This window comes from Zeus faber (assembly GCF_960531495.2).
Source record: "Zeus faber genome assembly, chromosome: 2".
In the NCBI taxonomy this organism is placed as follows: Eukaryota; Metazoa; Chordata; class Actinopteri; order Zeiformes; family Zeidae; genus Zeus; species Zeus faber.
Genome location: NC_137189.1, coordinates 6,144,929 through 6,168,583, shown reverse-complemented (window position 1 = coordinate 6,168,583; position 23,655 = coordinate 6,144,929). Strand labels below are relative to the sequence as shown.

At 40.1% G+C, this 23,655-nt stretch overlaps 1 protein-coding gene across 1 annotated transcript in view; it reads left to right on the top strand.

Moving 5' to 3' along the window:
• Positions 1 to 291: 291 nt before the first annotated feature.
• LOC307227588 (neurexin-3b-like) overlaps positions 292 to 23,655 on the top strand; it is a gene marked incomplete at its 3' end in the record, with an annotated part of 299,424 nt that continues 276,060 nt past the window's right edge. Inside the window, exons 1-3 of the mRNA XM_079996955.1 lie at positions 292 to 309; positions 5,314 to 5,475; positions 20,542 to 20,974. Of these exons, the coding sequence (XP_079853081.1) occupies positions 307 to 309; positions 5,314 to 5,475; positions 20,542 to 20,974 (598 nt within the window). The 5' untranslated portion in view covers positions 292 to 306. The remainder of the gene's footprint in view (positions 310 to 5,313; positions 5,476 to 20,541; positions 20,975 to 23,655) is intronic.

Below are 23,655 nucleotides of genomic sequence, written 5' to 3'. Positions count from 1 at the left end.
CCAGGAATTTCAAGGATTTACAAGACCTCTGAATTAAAATCATTTTAGTGTTTTAATCACCACAACACTAACCCATCCATGGTAAAAAGTCATTTTTTTTTAACTACTAACCAGTATCTAACCAACTAATGTACTAACGAACTAACTATCTAACTAACATCCTAATTCTTCAACATTGTTTTGTTTTTTTTGTTTCCTTTCCTCATTTTTCTCTCCATCTTTATTAATAACCGTTTTTGTTCACTATTCTTTTGATTTCCTTTCTTCCCCCCTTTTTCTGGAAAGCAATCAGGCATTGGACACGCTATGGTAAACAAACTACATTGTCTGGTAGATATCATTCTTATTGTCTTTTTTTGGGTTTGCCGTGTGTCCCCTCCCCCCTCTCTTTCTTTTATATTCGATCTCTTTTTGAGTTCCATCCTAGACACTCTTATCAAAAAATGAGGAGATGGGTTTGTATTACCAGCCAATTCTTTCTTCACTTCTTCAATTCCCCTCCCTGACCTGCCAACAACCTTCTTCTTCCTCTTCTTTATCTTCTTCTTCTTCTCCTCCCCCACACAGATCCCCATCCTCTTTTTTTCACTCTGGCTTTTAATTTTATAGTTTATTTTATTTTTTTATTTTTTTATTTTTTTCTCCACTGCTGCAGATTTAAAGAAGTAAAAAAGAAAAAAAAACAATAAAATAATAAAACTTCTTGATTTGACCTCTTTGCCTTTGTCAGGGCGACTTACCTTATTTTATTTTTAATTTTGTAATTTTATTTTCGCACAAAAAAGCCCCCATTTTTTGTGAGGACTGTCGTCCAGAACTGGCAGAAGCTTTCCACAATCCCTGCAAAAGATGGTGACCTCGACCTTCAACACCGAGCCCTAAAAGTTGCAAAAAAAAAAAAAAAAGACTTTAATAAATGGCAACCCTTTTACTTTTTATTGCGGGAGCTCTGACAGTTGTTTCCAACTCACAATGGCGCATGGCATGGCCCCCCCCCCCTCCCAACACACACACACCCATGATATAACCACTAACACTCTAATCCACTCATCTTCACCCTCTCACCTCCCCTTGTGAGTGTTTTGGTGGCATGCTGGTGAAAGTGGTGTTTTGTGTCGTGGCTCAAAATCCCCAAATAACCCCAATTCCCTCCTCCCCACTGGGCCCATATGCACCAGTCTTCAAGAGAATAACCACAGTGGTCTGGAGTTACCAGTTATGACTATTGGCTATTGACAAATGACTATATGCTATTGACTAATGGCTATTGGCTCATGGCTCTTGACTAAGGGACACGGCTATTGGCTGTTGGCTATTGGCTATTGACAAATGGCTATTGGCTGTTTGCTATTGACTAATGGCTATTGGCTATTGACTAATGGCTTTTGGTTGTTGACTAATAGCTATTGGCTATTGGCTGTTTGCTATTGACTAATGGCTATTGGCTTTTGACTAATGACTATTGGCTATTGACTAATGGTTATTGGCTATTGACTAAGGGTTATCGGCTATTGGCTATTGGCTATTGGCTATTGACTAATGGCTATTGGCTCATGGCTCTTGACTAATGGCTATTGGCTATTGACTAATGGCTTTTGGTTGTTGACTAAGAGCTATTGGCTATTGACTAATGGCTTTTGGTTGTTGACTAATAGCTATTGGCTATTGGCTGTTTGCTATTGACTAATGGCTATTGGCTTTTGACTAATGACTATTGGCTATTGACTAATGGTTATTGGCTATTGACTAATGAGTATTGGCTATTGACTAAGGGTTATCGGCTATTGGCTATTGGCTATTGGCTATTGACAAATGGCTATTGGCTCATGGCTCTTGACTAATGGCTATTGGCTATTGACTAATGGCTTTTGGTTGTTGACTAAGAGCTATTGGCTATTGGCTGTTTGCTATTGACTAATGGCTATTGGCTTTTGACTAATGACTATTGGCTATTGACTAATGAGTATTGGCTATTGACTAAGGGTTATCGGCTATTGGCTATTGGCTATTGACAAATGGCTATTGGCTCATGGCTCTTGACTAATGGCTATTGGCTATGGACTAATGGCTTTTCGTTGTTGACTAATAGCTATTGGCTATTGGCTGTTTGCTATTGACTAATGGCTATTGGCTGTTGGCTGTTGACTAATGACTATTGGCTATTGACTAATGACTATTGGCTATTGGCTGTTTGCTATTGACTAATGGCTATTGGCTGTTGGCTGTTGACTAATGACTATTGGCTATTGACTAATGACTATTGGCTATTGACTAATGGCTATAACTAATGACTGTTGGCTATTGACTTATGGCTATTGGCTATTGACTAATGGCTATTTGCTATTGGCTGTTGGCTCTTGGCTATTGATTAATGGTTATTTTCTATTGACTAATGACTATTGGCTATTGACTAAGAGCTATTGGCTATTGGCTGTTAGCTATTGGCTGTCGACAAATGGCTATTGGCTCATGGCTCTTTACTAATGGCTATTGGCTATTGATTAATGGCTATTTGCCATTGCCTGTTGGCTCTTGGCTATTGATTAATGGTTATTGGCTATTGACTAATGAGTATTGGCTATTGACTAAGGGTTATCGGCTATTGGCTGTTGGCTATTGGCTATTGACAAATGGCTATTGGCTCATGGCTCTTGACTAATGGCTATTGGCGATTGACTAATTGCCATTGGCTATTGATTAATGGCTATTGGCTATTGGCTGTTGGCCCTCGCCTATTGACTAATGGCTAATGGATTTTTGCTGTTGGCTATTGGCTAGTGGCTGTTGGCTATTGATTAATGGCTATTGGCTATTGGCCAATGGCTGTTGGCTCATGGCTATTGGCTATTTACTAATAACTGTTGGTTATTCGCTATTGGCTGTTTGCCCTTAATTAATGGCTATTGGCTATAGGCAAATGACTTGCGCATTTTGGCCATTGGCTGTTGGTTATTGGCTGTTGACTAATGGATAACAGCTGTTGGCTATTGACTATTGATTAATGGCTAATGGCTACTGTCTAATGGCTAATGACTATTGGCTATTAGCTGTTTGCCATTGACTAATGGCTATCAGCTATTGAGTAATGGCTTTTGGCTATTGGTTAATGGCTATTGGCTCACAGCTATTGGCTATTGACTAATGGCTATTGGCTATTGATTAATGGCTGTTGTCTGTTGGCTATTGTCTATTGCCTAATTGTTAACGGCTGTTGGCTAATGCTATTGGCCATTGACTAATGGCTAACAGCTATGGTTATTGACTAATGTATATTGGCTATTGTCTAATTTCTATTGGCTCATTGTTATCGGCTATTGACTAATGGCTATTGGTTAACGACGAATGGCTATTGGCTATTGACTAATGGCTATTGGCTGTTGGCTATTGACTAATGGATATTGGCTCTTGACTTTTGGCTATTGTCTATTGACAAGTGGCTATTGGCTCTTGACTAATGGCTATTGGTTAATGACGAATGGCTATTGGCTATTGACTAATGGCTATTGTCTAATGACTATTGACTAATGGCTATTGGCTCTTGACTTTTGGCTATTGGCTATTGACAAGTGGCTATTGGCTCTTGACTAATGGCTATTAGGTATTGACTAATGGCTATCGTCTAATGACTATTGGCTCTTGACTAATGGCTTTGGCTATTGACTAATGGCTATTGGCTCTTGACTAATAGCTATTGGCTATTGACTAGTGGCTTTTGGCTATTGACTAATGGCTATTGGCTCTTGACTAGTGGCTATTGGCTATTGACTAATGGCTATTGTGTTTTGGCTATTGACTAATTGCTATCGTCTAATGACTATTGACTAATGGCTATTGGCTATTGACTAATGGCTATTGGCTATTGATTATTGGCTATTGTCTATTGACTTTTGGCTGTTGGCTATTGACTAGTGGCTATTGGCTCTTGACTAATGGCTATTAGGTATTGACTAATGGCTATTGTGTTTTGGCTATTGACTAATGGCTATTGTCTAATGACTATTGGCTCTTGACTAATGGCTATTAGGTATTGACTAATGGCTATTGTGTTTTGGCTATTGACTAATGGCTATTGTCTAATGGCTATTGGCTCTTGACTAATGGCTTTGGCTATTGACTAATGGCTATTGGCTATTGACTAATGGCTATTGGCTATTGACTAGTGGCTATTGGCTATTGACTAATGGCTATTGGCTATTGGCTCATGGCTATTGGCTATTGAATTATGTCTATTGGCTATTGTCTCATGGCTATTCACTCATGGCTATTGGCTCATGGCTATTGGCTATTGACTAATGGCTATTGGCTATTGGCTATTGGCTGTTGGCTATTGGCTCATGGCTATTGACTGATGGCTGTTGTCTATTGACTATTATCTAATGGCTATTGCTTATTGTCGAATAATAAAGGTTATTCTTGAGACAGCAGTTGGATATTGGCCCTGGTCCGGACTGTGCACGGGCCTCGCAACCCCCTCCCCACCAAGCGCTTCGTATGGCGTCATCCAATCGCGTACTTCATTACATGTCCTAGTGAAATGTCTTTCATTTTGAAAACCTTGATGTCCCCCCTTCTGTTATGCATGTGTGTGGATATGTCAATATGTGTGTGTTTGTGTGTAGGAGTAAATGACTAAATATGTGTGTGTGTGTGTGTGTGTGTGTGTGTGTGTGTGTGTGTGTGTGTGTGTGTGTGTGTGTGTGTGTGTGTGTGTGTGTGTGTGTGTGTGTGTCTTTGTGTGTGTGTGTGTGTGTGTGTGTGTGTGCGTGTGCGTGTCTTGTGTGTGTGTGTGTGTGTGTGTATGTGTGTTTGTGTGTTTATATGGTGTTTAAATGCGTGTGTCTGCAGTTTAAACAGATAAAACCCCCTGAAAAAACCTAAGACAAGTGTTCCTCAATTTGTCCTTGGTTTGAACATTGTACTAACCCTCCCCCTCCCCCCGTACCAAAGTACCAAACCTTAGAATCCATACTCTTACCCCCCATCAAAGATAAAGAAAATATGCCTGAGCCATATTTTCTTTACCTGTCCTGTGAAATAACCTATGATTAAAAGAATTCCATTAACAATAAAAAAACACAACCCCAATCGAAAACACCAAATGTCTGGTCCAAAACAAAGCCAAGCACTCCGATGAAAAGATTCAGTGAGAAAACAAGGAAAAATGAGACCGCTCAACAAATCAAATGGCCAGTGCCTCACTTTAGAATGCAGACCAAGGGAGGAAGATTTTTGTAATTGATTTAAGTTTTCTGAAATGCGCTGCAGACTGTAATGGCGCGGCCTTGGCTGTGTGCTGCCCCGTCCCTCCAACAGGTGACCATCTCCGTGGACGGCATCCTCACCACCACGGGCTACACCCAGGAGGACTACACAATGCTGGGCTCCGACGACTTCTTCTACGTGGGCGGGAGCCCCAGCACAGCCGACCTGCCCGGTTCCCCAGTCAGCAACAACTTCATGGGCTGCCTCAAGGAGGTAGGAAGCAAGAGAGAAAAATAATAAAAAAATAAATATATAAATAAATATATATTTATGAAAAAAACATATTAAATATATTTTATAAAAAGACATACCTTTATATATAGTGTATAAATATAGATATACAGTATGTGAGAAAATATATTGAATACATTTCATACAAATAAATAAATATATATGAAAACAATGTACAACAAATATGTGCTGTATATATTTAGAAATGTAGACAATAAAAATATGTGAAAAAAAAATTATATCATATATATACATACACATATACGTATATCTCAATGCCTCAAGAGCTGTTAGCCAATAGTCATTAGCTGATAGCCAATATCTGTATATTCAAGATGACTTGGATCCATGCATGGATGGTGTAGCAATATTCTGAAACTCAGATTGATTTAAAGTGGTAATCCGTAACATTATTTTGTTACTAAAATCCCATATTTATTTAGCTGTCACTTTATAAGAAATTAAGCTATTCCAATGTATTTCTACTTTGTACGTGCCCCTCTATATGCTTTCTCTGTTGTTGGTGGCATGGTCCGCCACCAAAACAAACAAAATTGCAGTTATTCAATTATCTATCTATCTATGTATCCATCTATCTATCTATCTATCTATCTATCTATCTATCTATCTATCTATCTATCTATCTATCTATGTATCTATCTATCTATCTATCTATCTATCTATCTATCTATCTATCTATCTATCTATCTATCTATCTATCTATCTATCTATCTATCTATCTATCTATCTATCTGTCTGTCTGTCTGTCTGTCTGTCTGTCTGTCTGTCTATCTATCTTTCTATCTATCTATCTGCATAACTTTCCCAGTCCCAGTGGAAATATAATATAATATTGCATTATCAATTAAGCTGCTGAGTCGGCAGAGGAGAGGAGGGAATCTCACACTTTCAATATGCTGCCCTTTGATCTAATTCACAACATTCAGAGCAGTGTGTGTGTGTGTGTGTGTGTGTGTGTGTGTGTGTGTGTGTGTGTGTGTGTGTGTGTGTGTGTGTGTGTGTGTGTGTGTGTGTGTGTTAGAGAGAGAAAATACCCCAGAAATTGCTTCTGTCACATGTAATTTGCTGCCTCAGCTTGTGTCTGATGCTAAAGTGCTTCCCGATGGGCAGCAATGTGCAGGAAACATTCCCCAGTGATAAAACAATAAAATATCACAAAATCTAAATAAACAAGCTGTAGAGTTAAAAAGTGTATTATTAGGTTGCCTTTTACTTATCATGTCTAGTCGTTCGGAGTCTTGTTTTGGTGATAAACGCTGACCGGCGACTCCACAGAGTTGTTAAAAAGAAATATAAAATAAAAAAGACACATAAAGAAACAAACCAGGATCTTCGGATTGATTTTGTTGGTCTAGCAGCTATCTTAAAATGAGTGTTTTCATTTGGGAGCTGGAGAAGGAGAATCCCTAGGGTGTCGCCATGGTTGCATAATGCTAGTGTGTGTGTGTGTGTGTGTGTGTCCTAAAATCCGGGGAATATCTGGGTGAATTTGGCATTTGAATTTGATGACAAAATCATGTCAACAGGGAGGAAAATTTGCCCCAAAAAATCACGATGTAATCGTGAAGCAGGTCTGAATCGGGGACTCACACGTGCGCATGCACACACACACACACACACACACACACACACACACACACACACACACACACACACACACACACACACACACACACACACACACACGGGCGCGCGCGTCAAAACAAAACAAAACAAAACACGAAGGAGTCGTTCCATGAGACGGGAGCCGTTTAGCCTTTCTATTTTCAGAAATCTTAATAACAAAGAATCCATTTCTTTGACATTTCATAGTTTAATATGCATATTAAACTTCCCAGAAAACATATTTTCCCACCTCAGGCACAAATCCCATTTTTTTCCCCCCATCACCCGTTACTCATGCATTACTTGTGACGGGGTGGAACATTTCCTCCTAAACTGGCCGGTGGTGGAGAAGTTATGCTTGACAGACCCTCTCACACATTATAAAACATCAAATTATCAGTAATAACTAATTTACCAGCTTTTGAATAGAGCTCCTCTGAACATTTAAGTGATGTCACTTCTTTTTATATCACTTAAAGCAGCAGTTCATTAGTTTGGAGGGAAAATAAGTTGGTGTGATGGGGGGAAGGGGACCCAAACTGAGGGAAGCAAATAAATTAACATATTTAAATTGTGAAATTGTGTTTTTATATTTTACTAATATTTTGCTGTGCGGATAGGGAAATCGATTTTCTTCTGAAAATAACCAAATTGTGATGTTAATACATATTCTGTAATATTTGTGATGCAACCTCCATGACACTATTTACAGACATGAAAATAAACAGTATTTTGAAAACTTTATTAAAAAAGGTGTTATTCACTTTAAATTACATTTTCTCATTTAGTATTTTAATAATGACCTTAAAATGAATGATGGCAGATCGGAATCCATTCGTTGGAGACACATTGATTGAATCGCCACCATTGTTGAATCAATTGCACACCTACACACCCGCTAACAAACACAAACACACACACTGAAAATGAACACGGAGAAAGGAGGGTTTTTTTTTGCTGATCTGGCAACCTGGTTTTAATAATTTTTTCTTTGGCTGTGCTTCTTCTGCAGTAACTGTAACAAGCAGTTTTCTACATGTTTCACGAATCATCATTATTCCGTCTACGTCTCAATTTGACAGCGGACTCCATTAATTTGTGATAACGAGTGTCTGTTGCAGTTATGAGTTTCTTTCGAAACATCGTAAATAAAAAAGAAAAAAGTGAGAGAACAACATGGCTGCTCTTCTCATCATATCCCCCCTGAGCCAGATAGGGAGGAAATTAGAATTTTGTCACTTTCCACCAGTGCACACATGGTAAGCAATAACACGATGTATGATTTTAATATGATACCAGCCAAACAATTCCCAGAGCACTGTTGATTTTATTTATATACAGTATGCATCAAATGTTTATGCAGGGGAAATGCAGTTTCCACCCCAGATCTGAAATGCGTAACTTTCAATGTTTGGTGGGAATATCAGTGGAAATTTGATGTATTGTTATTTGACAATTATTATTCCACATATCATTAGAATTAATAAATGTAAATGAATTAGAAATTACTCCTTTTATAATTGAAACAATAATATACACACTGATCAGCCACAACATTAAAACCACTGACAGGTAAAGTGAATAAAATTGATCATCTCGTTCCAATGGCACCTGTCAAGGGGTGGGATATATTAGGCAGCAAGTGAACAGTCCGTTCTTGAAGTTGATGTGTTGGAAGCAGGAAAAATGGGCAAGTGTAAGGATCTGAGCCACTTTGACAAGGGCCAAATTGTGATGGCGAGACGACTGGGTCAGAGCATCTCCAAAACGACAGGTCTTGTGGGGTGTTCCCAGTATGCAGTGGTTATTACCTACTACAAGTGGTCCAAGGAAGGACAACCCATGAACCGGCGACAGGGTCATGGATGCCTAAGGCTTGTAAATGCCTGTGGGGAGTGAAGTGCAGTCCTTCTAGTCCGATCTCACAGAAGAGCTACTGCAGCACAAATTGCTGAAAAAGTTAATGCTGCTATGATAGAAAGGTTTTAGAACACACAATGCAGCTTGCAGTGTTTGGGGCTGCGTAGCTGCAGACCGGTAGAGTGTTCATGCTGACCCCTGTCCACTGCCCAAAGCACCTACAATGGACACGTGGGCATCAGAACTCGACCATGGAGCAATGGAAGAAGGTGGCCTGGTCTGATGAATCATGTTTTCTTCTACATCATGTGGATGGCCAGGTGTGTGTGTGTTGTTTACCTGGGGAAGAGATGGCACCAGGATACATTATGGGAAGATGTATCCCTCTCAAAGACCTGTCTGACGGTTCTATTGGTATTAAGCCCCAGTATCGTATTCCAGAGGCGCATCATACACATACTCCAACGTTCCTCATGAGGGTCCCACCACATATCTCCCATGATTGCCATGATTGGTACAAATGTATGTACACCCAAGATATGTCGCATGGCGCTGTTGTGGACTGCCTCACTTTTGGTTTACTGTTTAAATCCCCATACCCCTGCTACATTATCCAACACTGGGCACACACAAGCTTGATATAGTTTGGAGTAGGTCGAAAAACCAATATCCGTCAGAGTCTTAGTCTTAGGTTATTTATAATGCCTTGTGTAATTCAACTTTTTTTTCCCCCTCTAAATGTAAAACACTTGTATGCTTGGCTGGATTTATGTTGCGAAATTGAAGATGTAAACTTTAATTTGCCCTCATGTTAGCAGATGAGTTCCGCCATCCTTCTTTAAAAGCAAGCAAGAAGTTCCTGGGTTCGATTCCCGCATGGGGCGCTGTTCGCACCGTGATCCGACGGGTTATCTCCCGAATAGGAGCCTTTCTGTGCGGAGTATGCCTGTGCTCACATGGGGTTTCCTCCACCTACCATCAGTAAGGTGGCATGCTATGCTGCCTCATAGCAAGAAGGTCCTGGGTTCGATTCCCGCCTGGGCCGCTGTTGGCACCGTGCTCCGGGCAGGTTATCTCCCAAATAGGAGCCTTTCTGTGTGGAGTTCGCATGTTCTCCCCGTGCTCACATGGAGTTTCCTCCACCAACGTCAGTAAGGACACCCACGGAAAACATGCACACATCATCGTCTGAACAGCGATGGACACATGTCACCCCGGGTGTGTCGAGGAATGCTGCCCACTGCTCCTGGCTGCCCCCCATGAGAAAGGACAAGCCAGGATGGGTTAAATGCAGAGGCCTCTTTTCACCGGCCACCATCCAAAGTGTGTATGAATGTGTTGTGTGACAATTAAAGGTTCTTCTAAAAACAAACATAGTGGTTTTACTCCTGTAAAAACATCACTATTTCCCCACACGACACCAAAGTAAACTTTAATTCACCCTCACCCTATGTTGCCGCTGTGCAGTAGCAGACGGCCAAATGTGATAATAATGCTTTACGTTAGTGGGGAGAGCACGCGAGCAAGTGTAAACAAAGATGGTGGAACATGGCGCTGGCGAAATCACTCATTGGATGGACTATTACAACAATCTGCTACCGCGCAGCTGCAACATAAGGTGAGGTGATTAAAGTTTACCAGTGGCGGGCTGTGAATTTTACACCTAGGCCTTCAGTGGCGTCCTACCTAAATCAATCCACCTCTTGATACCATCATTATGACACCATGCTTACAGACGCCATCAATATTATACAGAAACGCAGTAGAACAGGAAGTTGCATCACAGACAGGTATTTTATATAGCAAGAATGAATGCCATTATTAAAGGAAGTAACCTAATTAACACGATTTAATAAAATTTTAGGTTTTCTTTCACTGCAGTCAGAGCTGCCCCACATACATATATAGCAGAAGCATTAATATTAACCTGACATGATGACAATTGACAAAAATATACACATTTTGGTATTTTTATTTTTTAGTATTTTTAGAGCTTATAGAGCTTATTGTGCGTAATCACCGGGTGTCATGACATTTGACTGCATATATGTATGATCGTATGTATATGTATGTGACAAATAATCTCTTGAACTTGAACTTGAACTTGATACCTGTGTCCGTCACATAACGCAGGACGAGTGCGAGCTGCCCTGCATTACTCAGGTCTGTCATCTCGTCCACCATAACAGCGACAAAGGGTGCTTTATTAGGGTGCCTTTTTATCTCTTCTCCCATCACTTCAGTAATGGCATACATCAGGTCGTTTTGTATTTTGCCTGACGTCCCACAAAACACTTTGTTGGTGGACAGGTGATAATGTAAGTCGCTGTTGTTCTCAGCAAGAAAAGAAAGAAGCTCCAAATAGTTCCCTCTATTTGTGGATCCAGCGCTTTCATCATGTCCCCGAAATGAAAGTTCTTGTTTGCCCAAAAATATGACACAATCGATCCGTCTTTTTAATATTTCCCTATTTTTATTCACCTTTTCGTTATGGAGTTCCGTTTCCTGGCGTGCTTGTTCATTGAGCTGCTGGTCCACTCGGGTTTCCCCGAACGTTTTCAAAAGCACCGTCGCTTGTAAGTGTCTGGCCGTGCTTTGGTGTCTCGTTGCTGCCTTGGTTAGACAACTCAAGTTTGCAAACCCAATGTGGCTCCAAACACCAAGTCGATCCGTTGCAAATAACAGACATTCCCAGCAATACAATGTGCAGTGTTCCTTGGAGGCTATGAGTCAAGGGTACCGCTTGTAGTTCGTGATTTGAAAGTGGCGGACAAATCCTTTCCCCTGCTGGGACAGGCTTGCCGGCTGCGGTGTTGGCCCACCAAAGTCTTGAAAATGGCATTAAAATAATATCTGCGACCGAATTCATTTCTTCTCCTCCTTCAAAAAAACTGAAAAAACGATATTATAACGGAAATATTTTAGCTTGTGAGGGTCGCTACGAATGCGGTTTAGCTAGTTCTTACGCTCTCTGCCCATCCAATCAAAGGACGGGAAAATGCAGACATTATTGAACGCCTGCTAGATGGCTCTGGTGTCGCCAACTCGAAATCTGATGGGTTAAAATAAGCTTCGTTGCCATTGATTTTAAGTTACAAGCGTCCGCACTGTGGATTCTGAGGGCCTCAAGGAAGATTTCTTTGACATGGCAACACATGATGGATGAAATATGATTGGATAAAAGCTCTAACATGAACATACATTACTGGAAGCAGCGTAAACAAGAGAAAAGCTTTGAAATGAAGATAATAAACATTTGGGAATAATTAAATGAAGAGAATAGACATTTGGGAATAATTTAATACATATTCATGAAAATAAATATATTAAAATGCAAGTCAGTGACTTTGACTGACGGCCCACCACTGAAGTTTACACTGTGATTAAATGACTAAAGACTTTAAGTGATTAGGACGCCCGTTTGTCGTTCCCGACGTTCATATTGAGGCCCAACGCTTGGGCGCAAGGTCTGAATTGTGCTGAATTCTTGTAGTCTGATCCTGGCATTATTATTATTATTATATTCAATGGCCTTCAACACCCGTAAAAATGAACTAAATTTTCCACTAGACGTATTCAGAAGACAACAAACAAAATGGCGACGTCACGTCACCCCGTTAGGCGTCAGTATCAGGGTGGAACGTGGTCCTTAAAAGAGGCTTATGAAGCCGTAAATTAGAAGCTTTAAATGTGGCTGCTACCTCTCTTCATTTTACACCATCATCCATTCCATCCCTCCCTCCCTCCATCCATCCCTCCATCCTCCCTCTGTCATGTTTCCTCCCACTTTGGGGAAGAGACAAAACACCAGTGGTGGCCAGACATTTTCCAATACACCAACTGATTCAACCACATGTCGTACACCACCACCCCCCAATCCCTCTCTCTCTCGCTCTCTGCATCTCTGTCCATCTCTCTCACACGCAGAAAGTCACCTTGTCTGGAGCGTTTTATCTTTTGAGCGAGTGGTTCCGGCTGCAGCTCCTCCGTTCATTACCAGCCGAGCTAATTCATCCCTGGACCCTTCCTGTTGCTTAATGATGCCCTCTATCTCTCTCTCCCTCTCTCTTTCTCTCCATCCCTCCCTCTGTCTCGCTCCCTCTCTCTCCCTCCATGTCTCTATCTATCACACACAACCGTAACCATCTGCTAAAGCTGTTCTGCCTATGCAAAGTGGTTAAAGAACTCAGATGTCTTGACTTTTTGGGATCATTATGGCCGTCCTTTTTTTGATGGGGGGTATAGATCATTGATCTTTCTAGAATATTGAAATTGTCCGTATGGAAATGACTGAATGTGTCATGTATAACTGCGGCGCTGGAGGAGAAAATATCCTGAACGGGCAGGATGTTAAAATGCATGAAATGTAAAATACAGCTGTTATGCACAGAAGTTTATATACATATATATATATATATATATATTTTTTTTTTTTTTTTTTTCTTTTTATTTTAGGTCTGGATGGTTTCTTAAGTTATTGCAGTTCTTATGTTATTATAGATTTTGTTAGGGTTCCTGCTGGATTATGAATACTAGTTTAAGATTTGGTCACTCTGAGATTTGGGTATAGTCTTTCCCCTAAATGTAACTCTCCTACTATTTTTAATTGAGCATTACATGAATAATTGACTAGATTTTTCTGGGTTTTATTTGTTTCCTACAAAGAAACAGAAAATAGACAATTAATCTACATTTCATAAAAAAAAAATTTCCGACTTGATTGATCCTCAGTTATTTTGTCAAAGTACTATGGCCGACTAATAGTTAGTGATGCAAGACTCCTCTAAATGCAACCTCTAAATGACTCACAAGTCTGGAGTCCCTCCGGCAAAAGAGTGGATCTTCAATCCACAAACCGAAAATAATTACTGAGACTAATTTAAAGTCCAAGGCATATGGAAGAACAGAGAAGAAGAACAATCTTTATTTGTCACACAACACACCACACTACAACACATGCTTGCACACACACCCACATGCACATGCTTTTGATGGTGGCCGGTGAAATGGATCCTCTGCATTTGACCCATCCTGGCTTGTCCTTCCTCCGGGGACACAGCCAGGAGCAGTGGGCAGCATACGTGGACGCGCCCGGGGACCTGGTGATAAATGTCCATTGCTGGTCAGACAATGATGTGTGCATGTTTTTGGTGGGGGTCCTTACTGACGTGAGGTGGAGGAAACCCCATGTGAGCACGGGGAGAACATGCAAACTCCACACAGAAAGGCTCCTATTTGGGAGATAACCCGCCGGAGCACGGTGCCAACAGCGCCCCAGGCAGGAATCGAACCCAGCATTCCACCAAAAGAAATAAGTTTGACAGAATTTTATTTCTTTCTGAACCGGAACTTGAAACATTTTCGCAGAGCCACCTGGTGATCTCTCAGGGCTCTCAGTAGTGTTGAAAAATACTCTGTTTAAAAGTCAACAGTTGTCTTGTAAATGGTTTGATGTAGTCGACGAGATGTGTTTGTTATGTGTAGAGTGGTATTTTTCAAATAGGAAAAAATATATAGCGCACACTTAACAGGGCTCCACATGGTTCCATATTCAAAACGTTTGGACAAGTTTGTCTTCATCAGCGCATCAGATGGCAACACTATATATTTTTTTCTTATTTGAATCTTACTGCCAGCACCAGCACCTCATACAGACTGTGCTGTGCGTGTACACCTGATACTGGTTAAATGATGGTGTGGTGTGGTGTGGGGATGGTCTGGTTTGAGCAGCCACACCTGACCTGGATCTAGGTGAGTGGGTCAGAGTGGCTGCATACCTGTTGCTCATTGGTCGGTCTAACGAGCGGCAGGTAAAACCTCCATCCCCACGCTCACTCAGGAGAGGAGCCCTGTCATGACACATGTCTATCTGCTCCTGGCTAATTCCAACTGGACAGCTCCCTACAATAAACAGATGTTTACAACCCCCCATGTTCTGTCTCTGTGCCAGAGGGCCCTCACAACGCCACTTGGGTGGCGTGTGGTAGGAGAAACTGCCACAGAAGGTAACTGCAGAAACGTACGTAAAGTGACTCAGCAGTATGCGTAGGGATCTGTGATTAAACATGACTCAGCAGTATTCATCCCATCCACTTTCAGTGGGGCATGGATCGACATGACTCAGCAGGGTCCATCCCATCCACTCCCTGTACACCAGCATGGCATAGGTAAACATGACTCAGCAGGGTCCATCCCATCCATTCCCAGTATACCAGGGTGGCGTGGTTAAACATGACCCAGCACATTAGGGCTCTTGTCTCTTGTGATGAAGTGACTCAGCGCTTGGTGAGAGTGACGAGGGATGGAGAGATTCCTAAACATCCATCATACATGAGCAGCCATACATGGTGCAGTAACTGGTGGAGAACAGCATTGGAGGTCCATTCAGTCCCATTCTCCATCATCTCTTCATTCATAGAGAGAGAGGGGGCAGGTGGGGTATTGGGGAATGGGATAAGGGGAAAAACAGAAGAGACAACGGAGGATTTAGGGAGGGAGGAAAACTGCACTACTGTTACTGTATATATGTATAACTATACTTTAATTCTGACAATATTTGTAATTAAATTCATATTTTAAAATGTTGTTTAATTATTTTAACTTATTTTATATATTATGAAATTAATATTTTTTGTTAAATTCATATTTTAAAATCTTTAATTGTTTTAACATATATTATATATTGTGAAATTAATATTTTATATTAAATTATTTATATTTATTATAATAATCACTTTATGTTTTATTATTTTACATTTGGTTTATAATTATGTATTTACTTTATCTATTACCTATCAGTTAAGTCATTTTCATCTGTTTTATTTCTAAAATATTAAAACTGGTTTGAGAGGGAAGTAATTTATGTGTAGGTGCATATAAACACATGCATACAGGCCAATCACCTTTGCCCTCGCTTTATCTCTCTCTCGCCCTTTCTCTCTCTCTCTCTCTCTCTCTGTCACTGTGACAACAACAGAGCTGTTACTTAACTCTGCATCTCTCTCTCACACACACACACAGACACACACACACACACACGCACACACGCACACACGCACACACTCACACACACACACACACACACACACACACACCCCTGTCTCCGCTGCACTCATCGTCTTCCCCCTGTGGGGCTGCTGGGTGTGATGTCACCCACACACAACAAAACACACATACACACAGGCCTCGTGTCGGTCCACGTGGTTGGTGCACGTGGGAGGGAGGGGCCCAGGGGGGTTGTCAAGGCTCTGGCCTGATGTGTGTGTGTGTGTGTGTGTTAGTGCGAGTACCAGAGCACACAATTTGACATGGAGAATTATAATTTGCCTGAGATACGGAAGAATGATAATTTAAATGTGGTGAAAACTTTTTTCGCCATTTCCTTTTTTTTCTTATGTTAATGAACAATTTCTTTATTAAAATAATAACAAATAAAAAATGGGGGAAATAAAATAATTACAAAAATTGTTTTCACCACATTTAAATTCTCATTATATATTTTATTCACTCAAAAAAGGTTTTGTGGAGACGTAAATCTTAAAAAAATGTTCTGCCCCTCTGAAATTCCTTCGGGGACCTTTAGGGGGGTGGGGATCCCAGTTTATAAACCCCTGCTGTATACACTGTAATTCGTTTTTTTTCCTTCGAAATGTATTAAGACATTCCTCAACCCATCTGGAGCCAAGTTTAAAGATAAAGATAATACTGTCAAAGAAAAATAAAAAGTGAGATGGTATGAGAGTATACGAGGTATAATAGAAAGATAATGAGTTTTTTGGAAAGGAGGATGAGGAGGATGGATGGAGGGAGACGGATGGAGACGGTTGGGATGTCAGTGGACGGGAAACACATCGCAAAATAAATAGAAATAAAAATTGAGGAGCGGTGGAAAATATGAGGGGATGAGTAATAGAGAGAGAGGGTATTTGGCATTTTAAATGAACATTGCCGTCATCGTTTTGGGATTAGTCACTGGACAATATTCCTCCATTTCCCTCCGATCCAAATGCAAATGTCACCCTGTTCTTCAATTATTGTATTTATTTGTTTATTTTTCTTATTTTATTTTCTCAACTTTTTTTAAACAAGAATCCCCACAAGGTTCTTCTTCTTCTTCTTCTTCTTCTTCTTCTTCTTACTCTCTGGGCTGCTCCCGTTAGGGGTCGCCACAGCAGATCATCTGCCTCCAATACTTTATGTTCTGCGCATCTTCCTCCCTTACACCAACCGTTGGCATGTCCTCCCTCACCCCATCCATAAACCTTCTCTTTGGCCTTCCTCATTTCATCTTGGTTATTTAAATAAAATAAGTTGATTATTAGGTAACATTGTATTATAATAAGTACTACTACTACTACAACTACTACTACTACTACTACTACTACTAATAATAATAATAATAATATATAATTATAAAATACACAAATTTAAAATACCTATATAAAGAGAAGTATAGAGAATTTGTTTTTTGTGGACAAATTAAAAATCATAATAATTTAAAGACCACACTAGGTACAAATGCATATCTGACTATCTTCCACCTTTCATGCTTATATTTAAACTTATTTTGATATAAATTGATTTTCCTGACTTCAGAAGGAAAAACAGCCTTTCTTAATCTTGTTTCTCTGAAATTCCCGTTAGTCTTCGTATGTTTGACAGGATGAAACATCCATCTTTTTCTTTTTCTCATGTATTTTACTCCCCTAACATGACTGTAAAAACCATGAATGTAAAAAACATGAGAGTAAAAAAACATGAGCAAAAAAACACATGGCCGTAAGAATGGCGGAAACGTGTCGCTGCTGTGAATTGTGAATTCCACCTTTGGTAACAGGGTTTCTATCAACTTATTGATCAGGAGGGGAGTCATAAGATTAATACATCCCACAATAATGAAATGATAAAAATAATGAAATATATTATTATGACTTTTTTTAACACATTATATTGTTACACTACTTTATCACACATTATACCCCATTATATCACGTTATAACACATTATATCACATTATAATATATTATATCACATGATATCATATGATAACAAATTATAACACATTATATCACATGATATCACATGTTTACACGTAAAATCACATTACAACACATTATATCACATTATAATATATTATATCACATGATATCATATGATAACAAATTATAACACATTATATCACATGATATCACATGTTTACACGTAAAATCACGTTACAACGCATTATATCACATTATAATATATTATATCACATGATATCATATGATAACAAATTATAACACATTATATCACATGATATCACATTATAATATATTATATCACATGATATCATATGATAACAAATTATAACACATTATATCACATGATATCACATGTTTACACGTAAAATCACATTACAACACATTACAACACATATGACATTATAACACATGGTATCACATTATATCACACGATAACACATGATAACAGATTATAACACATTATATCAAATGTTCTCACATTATAGCACATTATATCATATTATAACACATTATATCACATTATATCACATTATAACACATAATACCTATCACATTATAACACATTATATCATATTATAACACATTATATCACATTACATCGCATTATAACACATTACATCACATAACACATTATATCACATTATATCACATTATAACACATTTTATCACATGATATCACATTATATCAAATTATCACATTATAACACATCATATCACTTTATATCACTTTATATCACATTATTACACATTAGAACACATTATCGACAAGTGCACTGTTTGTCATTCTCATTCCTTGAGTGTGATACGTGTTCCTCTAATGCATCTTGCTCTTCTTTAAGACTTTAAATGTAATATGAACATTAAACACTTCATCACTTTACTCATTATGTTTCACGCCTTGTCAAGCAGAATAAGCTGTTTACGTTCATGCAAGTATACACATCCTGTAAGTGATGCAGTGACGGGAACAAGCTTTTCATATTTATATATTTATATATATATATATATATATATATATATATATATATATATATATATACAGTATACAGAATATATTTTTATATTCCTTTGATATTTATTTCTCCATCCTTCTCTCAATGTCACGTTCAAACACGGTAACATACGGGAGGAAAAGAGAACATTGAAGGTTATTTAAGGTTAAAAGGGTTAAATATAGGTTGAATACAGATTGAGAAGTTAAGAAAACCTAAAATAAAAGACAACAAACAACATTGGTGTTAAATCAATATATAAGTAAAGAAAAATAACGGATATATAAACATTCATATAAATGATAAATAAAACTATCCTCTGAAAATAAAACAATAAAATGTAGACAGATATTACAGATTTAAAAAACACCATTTCCAAATGGCATGGAATCTCTGAGATACGGTATCGCAATAGTTTGCAGAAGATATGGTATAAACCGCCTCTTCTCAGGGTGCGTGGGCGTGGGCGTGGCCGTGGCCGTGGGCGTGGCCGTGGGCGTGGGCGTGGCCGTGGCCATGGGCGTGGGCGTGGGCGAGTGCGTGTGCGTGTGCGTGTGCGTGTGTGCGTGCGCAGCTGTCCGCACACAGTTTCTGCTGCTGCGGGATTACCCATAATCCTCCAAGATTTGACAATAAATCACAACCAGGTGACCCGAGCATGGAGGAGAGAGAGAGAGAGAGAGGGCGAGAGAGAGCGAGAGAGAGATACACAAACACAGTGAATCAGAGTGATTACACAACTCTGTACTGATCTGTGTGTGTGTGTGTGTGTGTATCTATAGATACACACACACACACACACAATTTTGTATACAGTATATATCGATACATAGATGAATATACAGTTATCAGATATATAGATGGAATAATAGTAGATGATGATAGATGGATACATAGATGGATGGGTGTATATGTGAATGGATGGATGGACCAAGGGTCTCAAACTATAATGACCTGGGGGCCACTGGCCAGGTTGTTTCCTTCTCGGGGGCCGTGTGCTTGGTATGTTTTGTTTTGTTTTGTTTTGTCCCACACATTAGTGAATTGCCTCGTAATCCTGTTAGAAATAGCCTCCTAATGATCTATGATTTAATTCAGTTTTATGTTTTGAAAACACAAAGTACATTTGTGTGGATTAAAAACCCATTAATTTTAGATCAATATATTAATATAATATAACCATTTAACCATATCAATGTATCACCATTAAATTGTATCATGGGATGTTGCCCCGAGCCTGTAGTTTTAGACCCATGGGATAGATGGATGGATGGACGGATAGAGTGATATTCTAATCATCCCAGTAGGGAAATTCTGTTGTGAATAACAATACAAATAAAAATATGCAATAACATACAATAAACCAAAATGCACACAAATATTTAGACAAAAAACTTTAATATTTGCTAAAAGACAAATTCTGACCTAAAAAAGCAATCTGAAAAAATATCTAATATAATATAATTACAAAAGTTGAATTGCATATCATGACTAACATGTGAAAAAACTGCAATAAGCAACAACGCTGGCGTCTGTCCTCCTGCCACCAGGTGGTGTACAAGAACAACGACATCCGCCTGGAGCTGTCCCGCCTAGCCCGCATCGTGGACCCCAAGATGAAGCTGCAGGGTGACGTGGCGTTCCGCTGCGAGAACGTCCCCACACTGGACCCCGTCAGCTTTGAGAGCCCCGACTCCTACCTGGCGCTGCCCAAGTGGAACACCAAGCGTGTGGGCTCCATCTCCTTCGACTTCCGCACCTCGGAGCCCGATGGCCTGGTGCTCTTCACCCACGGCCGGCCCCAGGACCGGGGCCCCCGCGGGCGCACCAACAAGGTGGACTTCTTTGCCGTGGAGCTGCTGGACGGGGGCCTCTACCTGCTGCTGGACATGGGCTCCGGCACCATCAAGGTCAAGGCCACACAGGCCAAGGTCAACGACGGGGCGTGGCACCACGTGGACATCCAGAGGGATGGACGCTCAGGTGAGAGAGGGAGCTGGGGATGGAGGGAGAGAACAAGAAGGATATTGTACAGTAGAAATCAGTGTTTTCCACAAGATGTACAGTAAAATAAATAAAAAAAGAAAATTAAATATATATTCTGTATGTGTGTGTGTGTGTGTGTGTGTGTGTGTGTACCCCAACTGGACATCCAGAGGGCTGGACACTCCAGCCCTCTGGATGGTGAGAAACCAATGGAGATGGAGAGAGGGAATGGATGGAGCCAAAACAACACCTATACGAACAAGCTCATAACATAGAGTTCAAATGGATTTTGCTGTGGGTATTATTCTTAGGATCTGAGAAAACGAAGAGAGTTGTCCTTGAACTAAAGTTTGCTATACCCAACCCAAATCGACACTCTATACGGCTAGTCAGGAATAAAATATTCCTACTAAATAAAATATTTCACATTTCCAGGTAGGTGAAATAGTTGCTGTGGTGGGAGGGAGGTTACACGAAATTTGGTTATTATTATATTATATTATATATATATATATATATATATATATATATATATATATATATATATATATATATATATATATATATATATTATTACTATTATTATATTAGTATCATTACATTTTTGATTTATTATAATGTTTAGTATAATATGATTTTAATATATGTTAAAATTAAAGTAATATAATATCATATATTATTTATATACCTTATTTATTTGACATTAAATTATATTAATTATTATATTATTATTATATTTTATATGTATTTATATGAATAATGTTAAATGGAAATTTCTTATTTTTGATCATTTTTTTATTTGATTATATCAGTTTGATAATAGTATTTAGCTTTTGAATCACGGATCCACAGAGTAATTCCTGTTGTGATTTATCACCAGTGACATAAAAATCCATCCCACCCTCTGCCTCTCATTTCCCCTCACGTTGTCCTTTCACCTCCAAACGTGGATTTGCCAAAACAGCAGCGAAGGCATTAGAGGAAGATTATTCCAAAGAGAGGTTAGAAACCGCTCTTTGTCTGAGGGCTCCTGGGAGAAATATCAAAAATAAACAAAAAAAAACACAACAACATAATCACCACATGAGGGTGGATTCAGAGGAATGTGGCCAATTTAACCGAGTGTCAGGACCCGCCGCTCTGATTAATCACCCAGGATCCCCGGGTGCCATGGAGGGACTTTCAGCGGAATGAGAGGAGAGAGAGATATGGATGCGAGAGTGAGGACGGAACGTAATCAAGCTGGAGGCTGGGTGGAGGCTGGAGGCTGGGTGGAGGCTGGAGGCTGGGTGGAGGCTGGAGGCTGGGTGGAGGCTGGAGGCTGGGTGGAGGCTGGAGGCTGGGTGGAGGCTGGAGGATGGGATGGAGGGTGGACGCTGGAGGATGGAGGATGGGATGGAAGATGGGGTGGAGGATGGAAGATGGAGGATGGAAGAGGGAGGCTGGAGGATGGAAGATGGAGAATGGAAGAGGGAGGATGGAAGATGGAGGACGGAAGAGGGAGGATGGAGGATGGAGGATGGAAGAGGGAGGATGGAGGATGGAAGAGGGAGGATGGAGGATGGAAGATGGAGGACGGAAGAGGGAGGATGGAGGATGGAGGATGGAAGAGGGAGGATGGAGGATGGAAGAGGGAGGATGGAGGATGGAAGATGGAGGACGGAAGAGGGAGGATGGAGGATGGAGGATGGAAGAGGGAGGATGGAGGATGGAAGATGGAGGATGGAAGAGGGAGGATGGAGAATGGAGGATGGAAGAGGGAGGATGGAGGATGGAAGATGGAGGATGGAAGAGGGAGGATGGAGGATGGAGGATGGAGGATGGAGGATGGAAGAGGGAGGATGGAGGATGGAAGAGGGAGGATGGAGGATGGAAGATGGAGGATGGAAGAGGGAGGATGGAGGATGGAGGATGGAAGAGGGAGGATGGGATGGAAGATGGAGGATGGAAGAGGGAGGATGGAGAATGGAGGATGGAAGAGGGAGGATGGAGGATGGAAGATGGAGGATGGAGGATAGAAGAGGGAGGATGGAGGATGGAGGATAGAAGAGGGAGGATGGAGGATGGAGGATAGAAGAGGGAGGATGCAGGATGGAGGATGGAAGAGGGAGGATGGAGGATGGAAGATGGAGGATGGAGGATGGAGGATGGAGGATGGAGGATGGGTGCGTTTTAGAGCTGGATATGTTATGAGATTGGACTGAACTGAGATGTTGGTGGCAGCTACCGTGCTACTTTTTATATTTTCAACATAGTACTACTGCGACTAACATACCTATATGATATCACTAGTACTACTGTACATACTACTGTACTACTACTACCTGCTACTACTTCTAGTACCTAATACTACTACTACCTACTACTACTACTATTACCTAATACTGCTATTGTACATACTACTGTACTACTACTACCTACTACTACTATGGTACTTATACTAGTACTACTTCTACTCCTGCTACCACTACTACGACTACTGTACCTACTACTACTACTACTACTACTACCTAATACTTCTATGGTACCTACTACTGTACTATTACTACCTACTACTACTACTACTACCACCTACAACTAACTAATATTACTACAGTACCTACTACTGTACTACTACTACCTACTTCTACTAGTAATACTACTACTGTACCTACTACTACTACTACTACTGCTTCTAC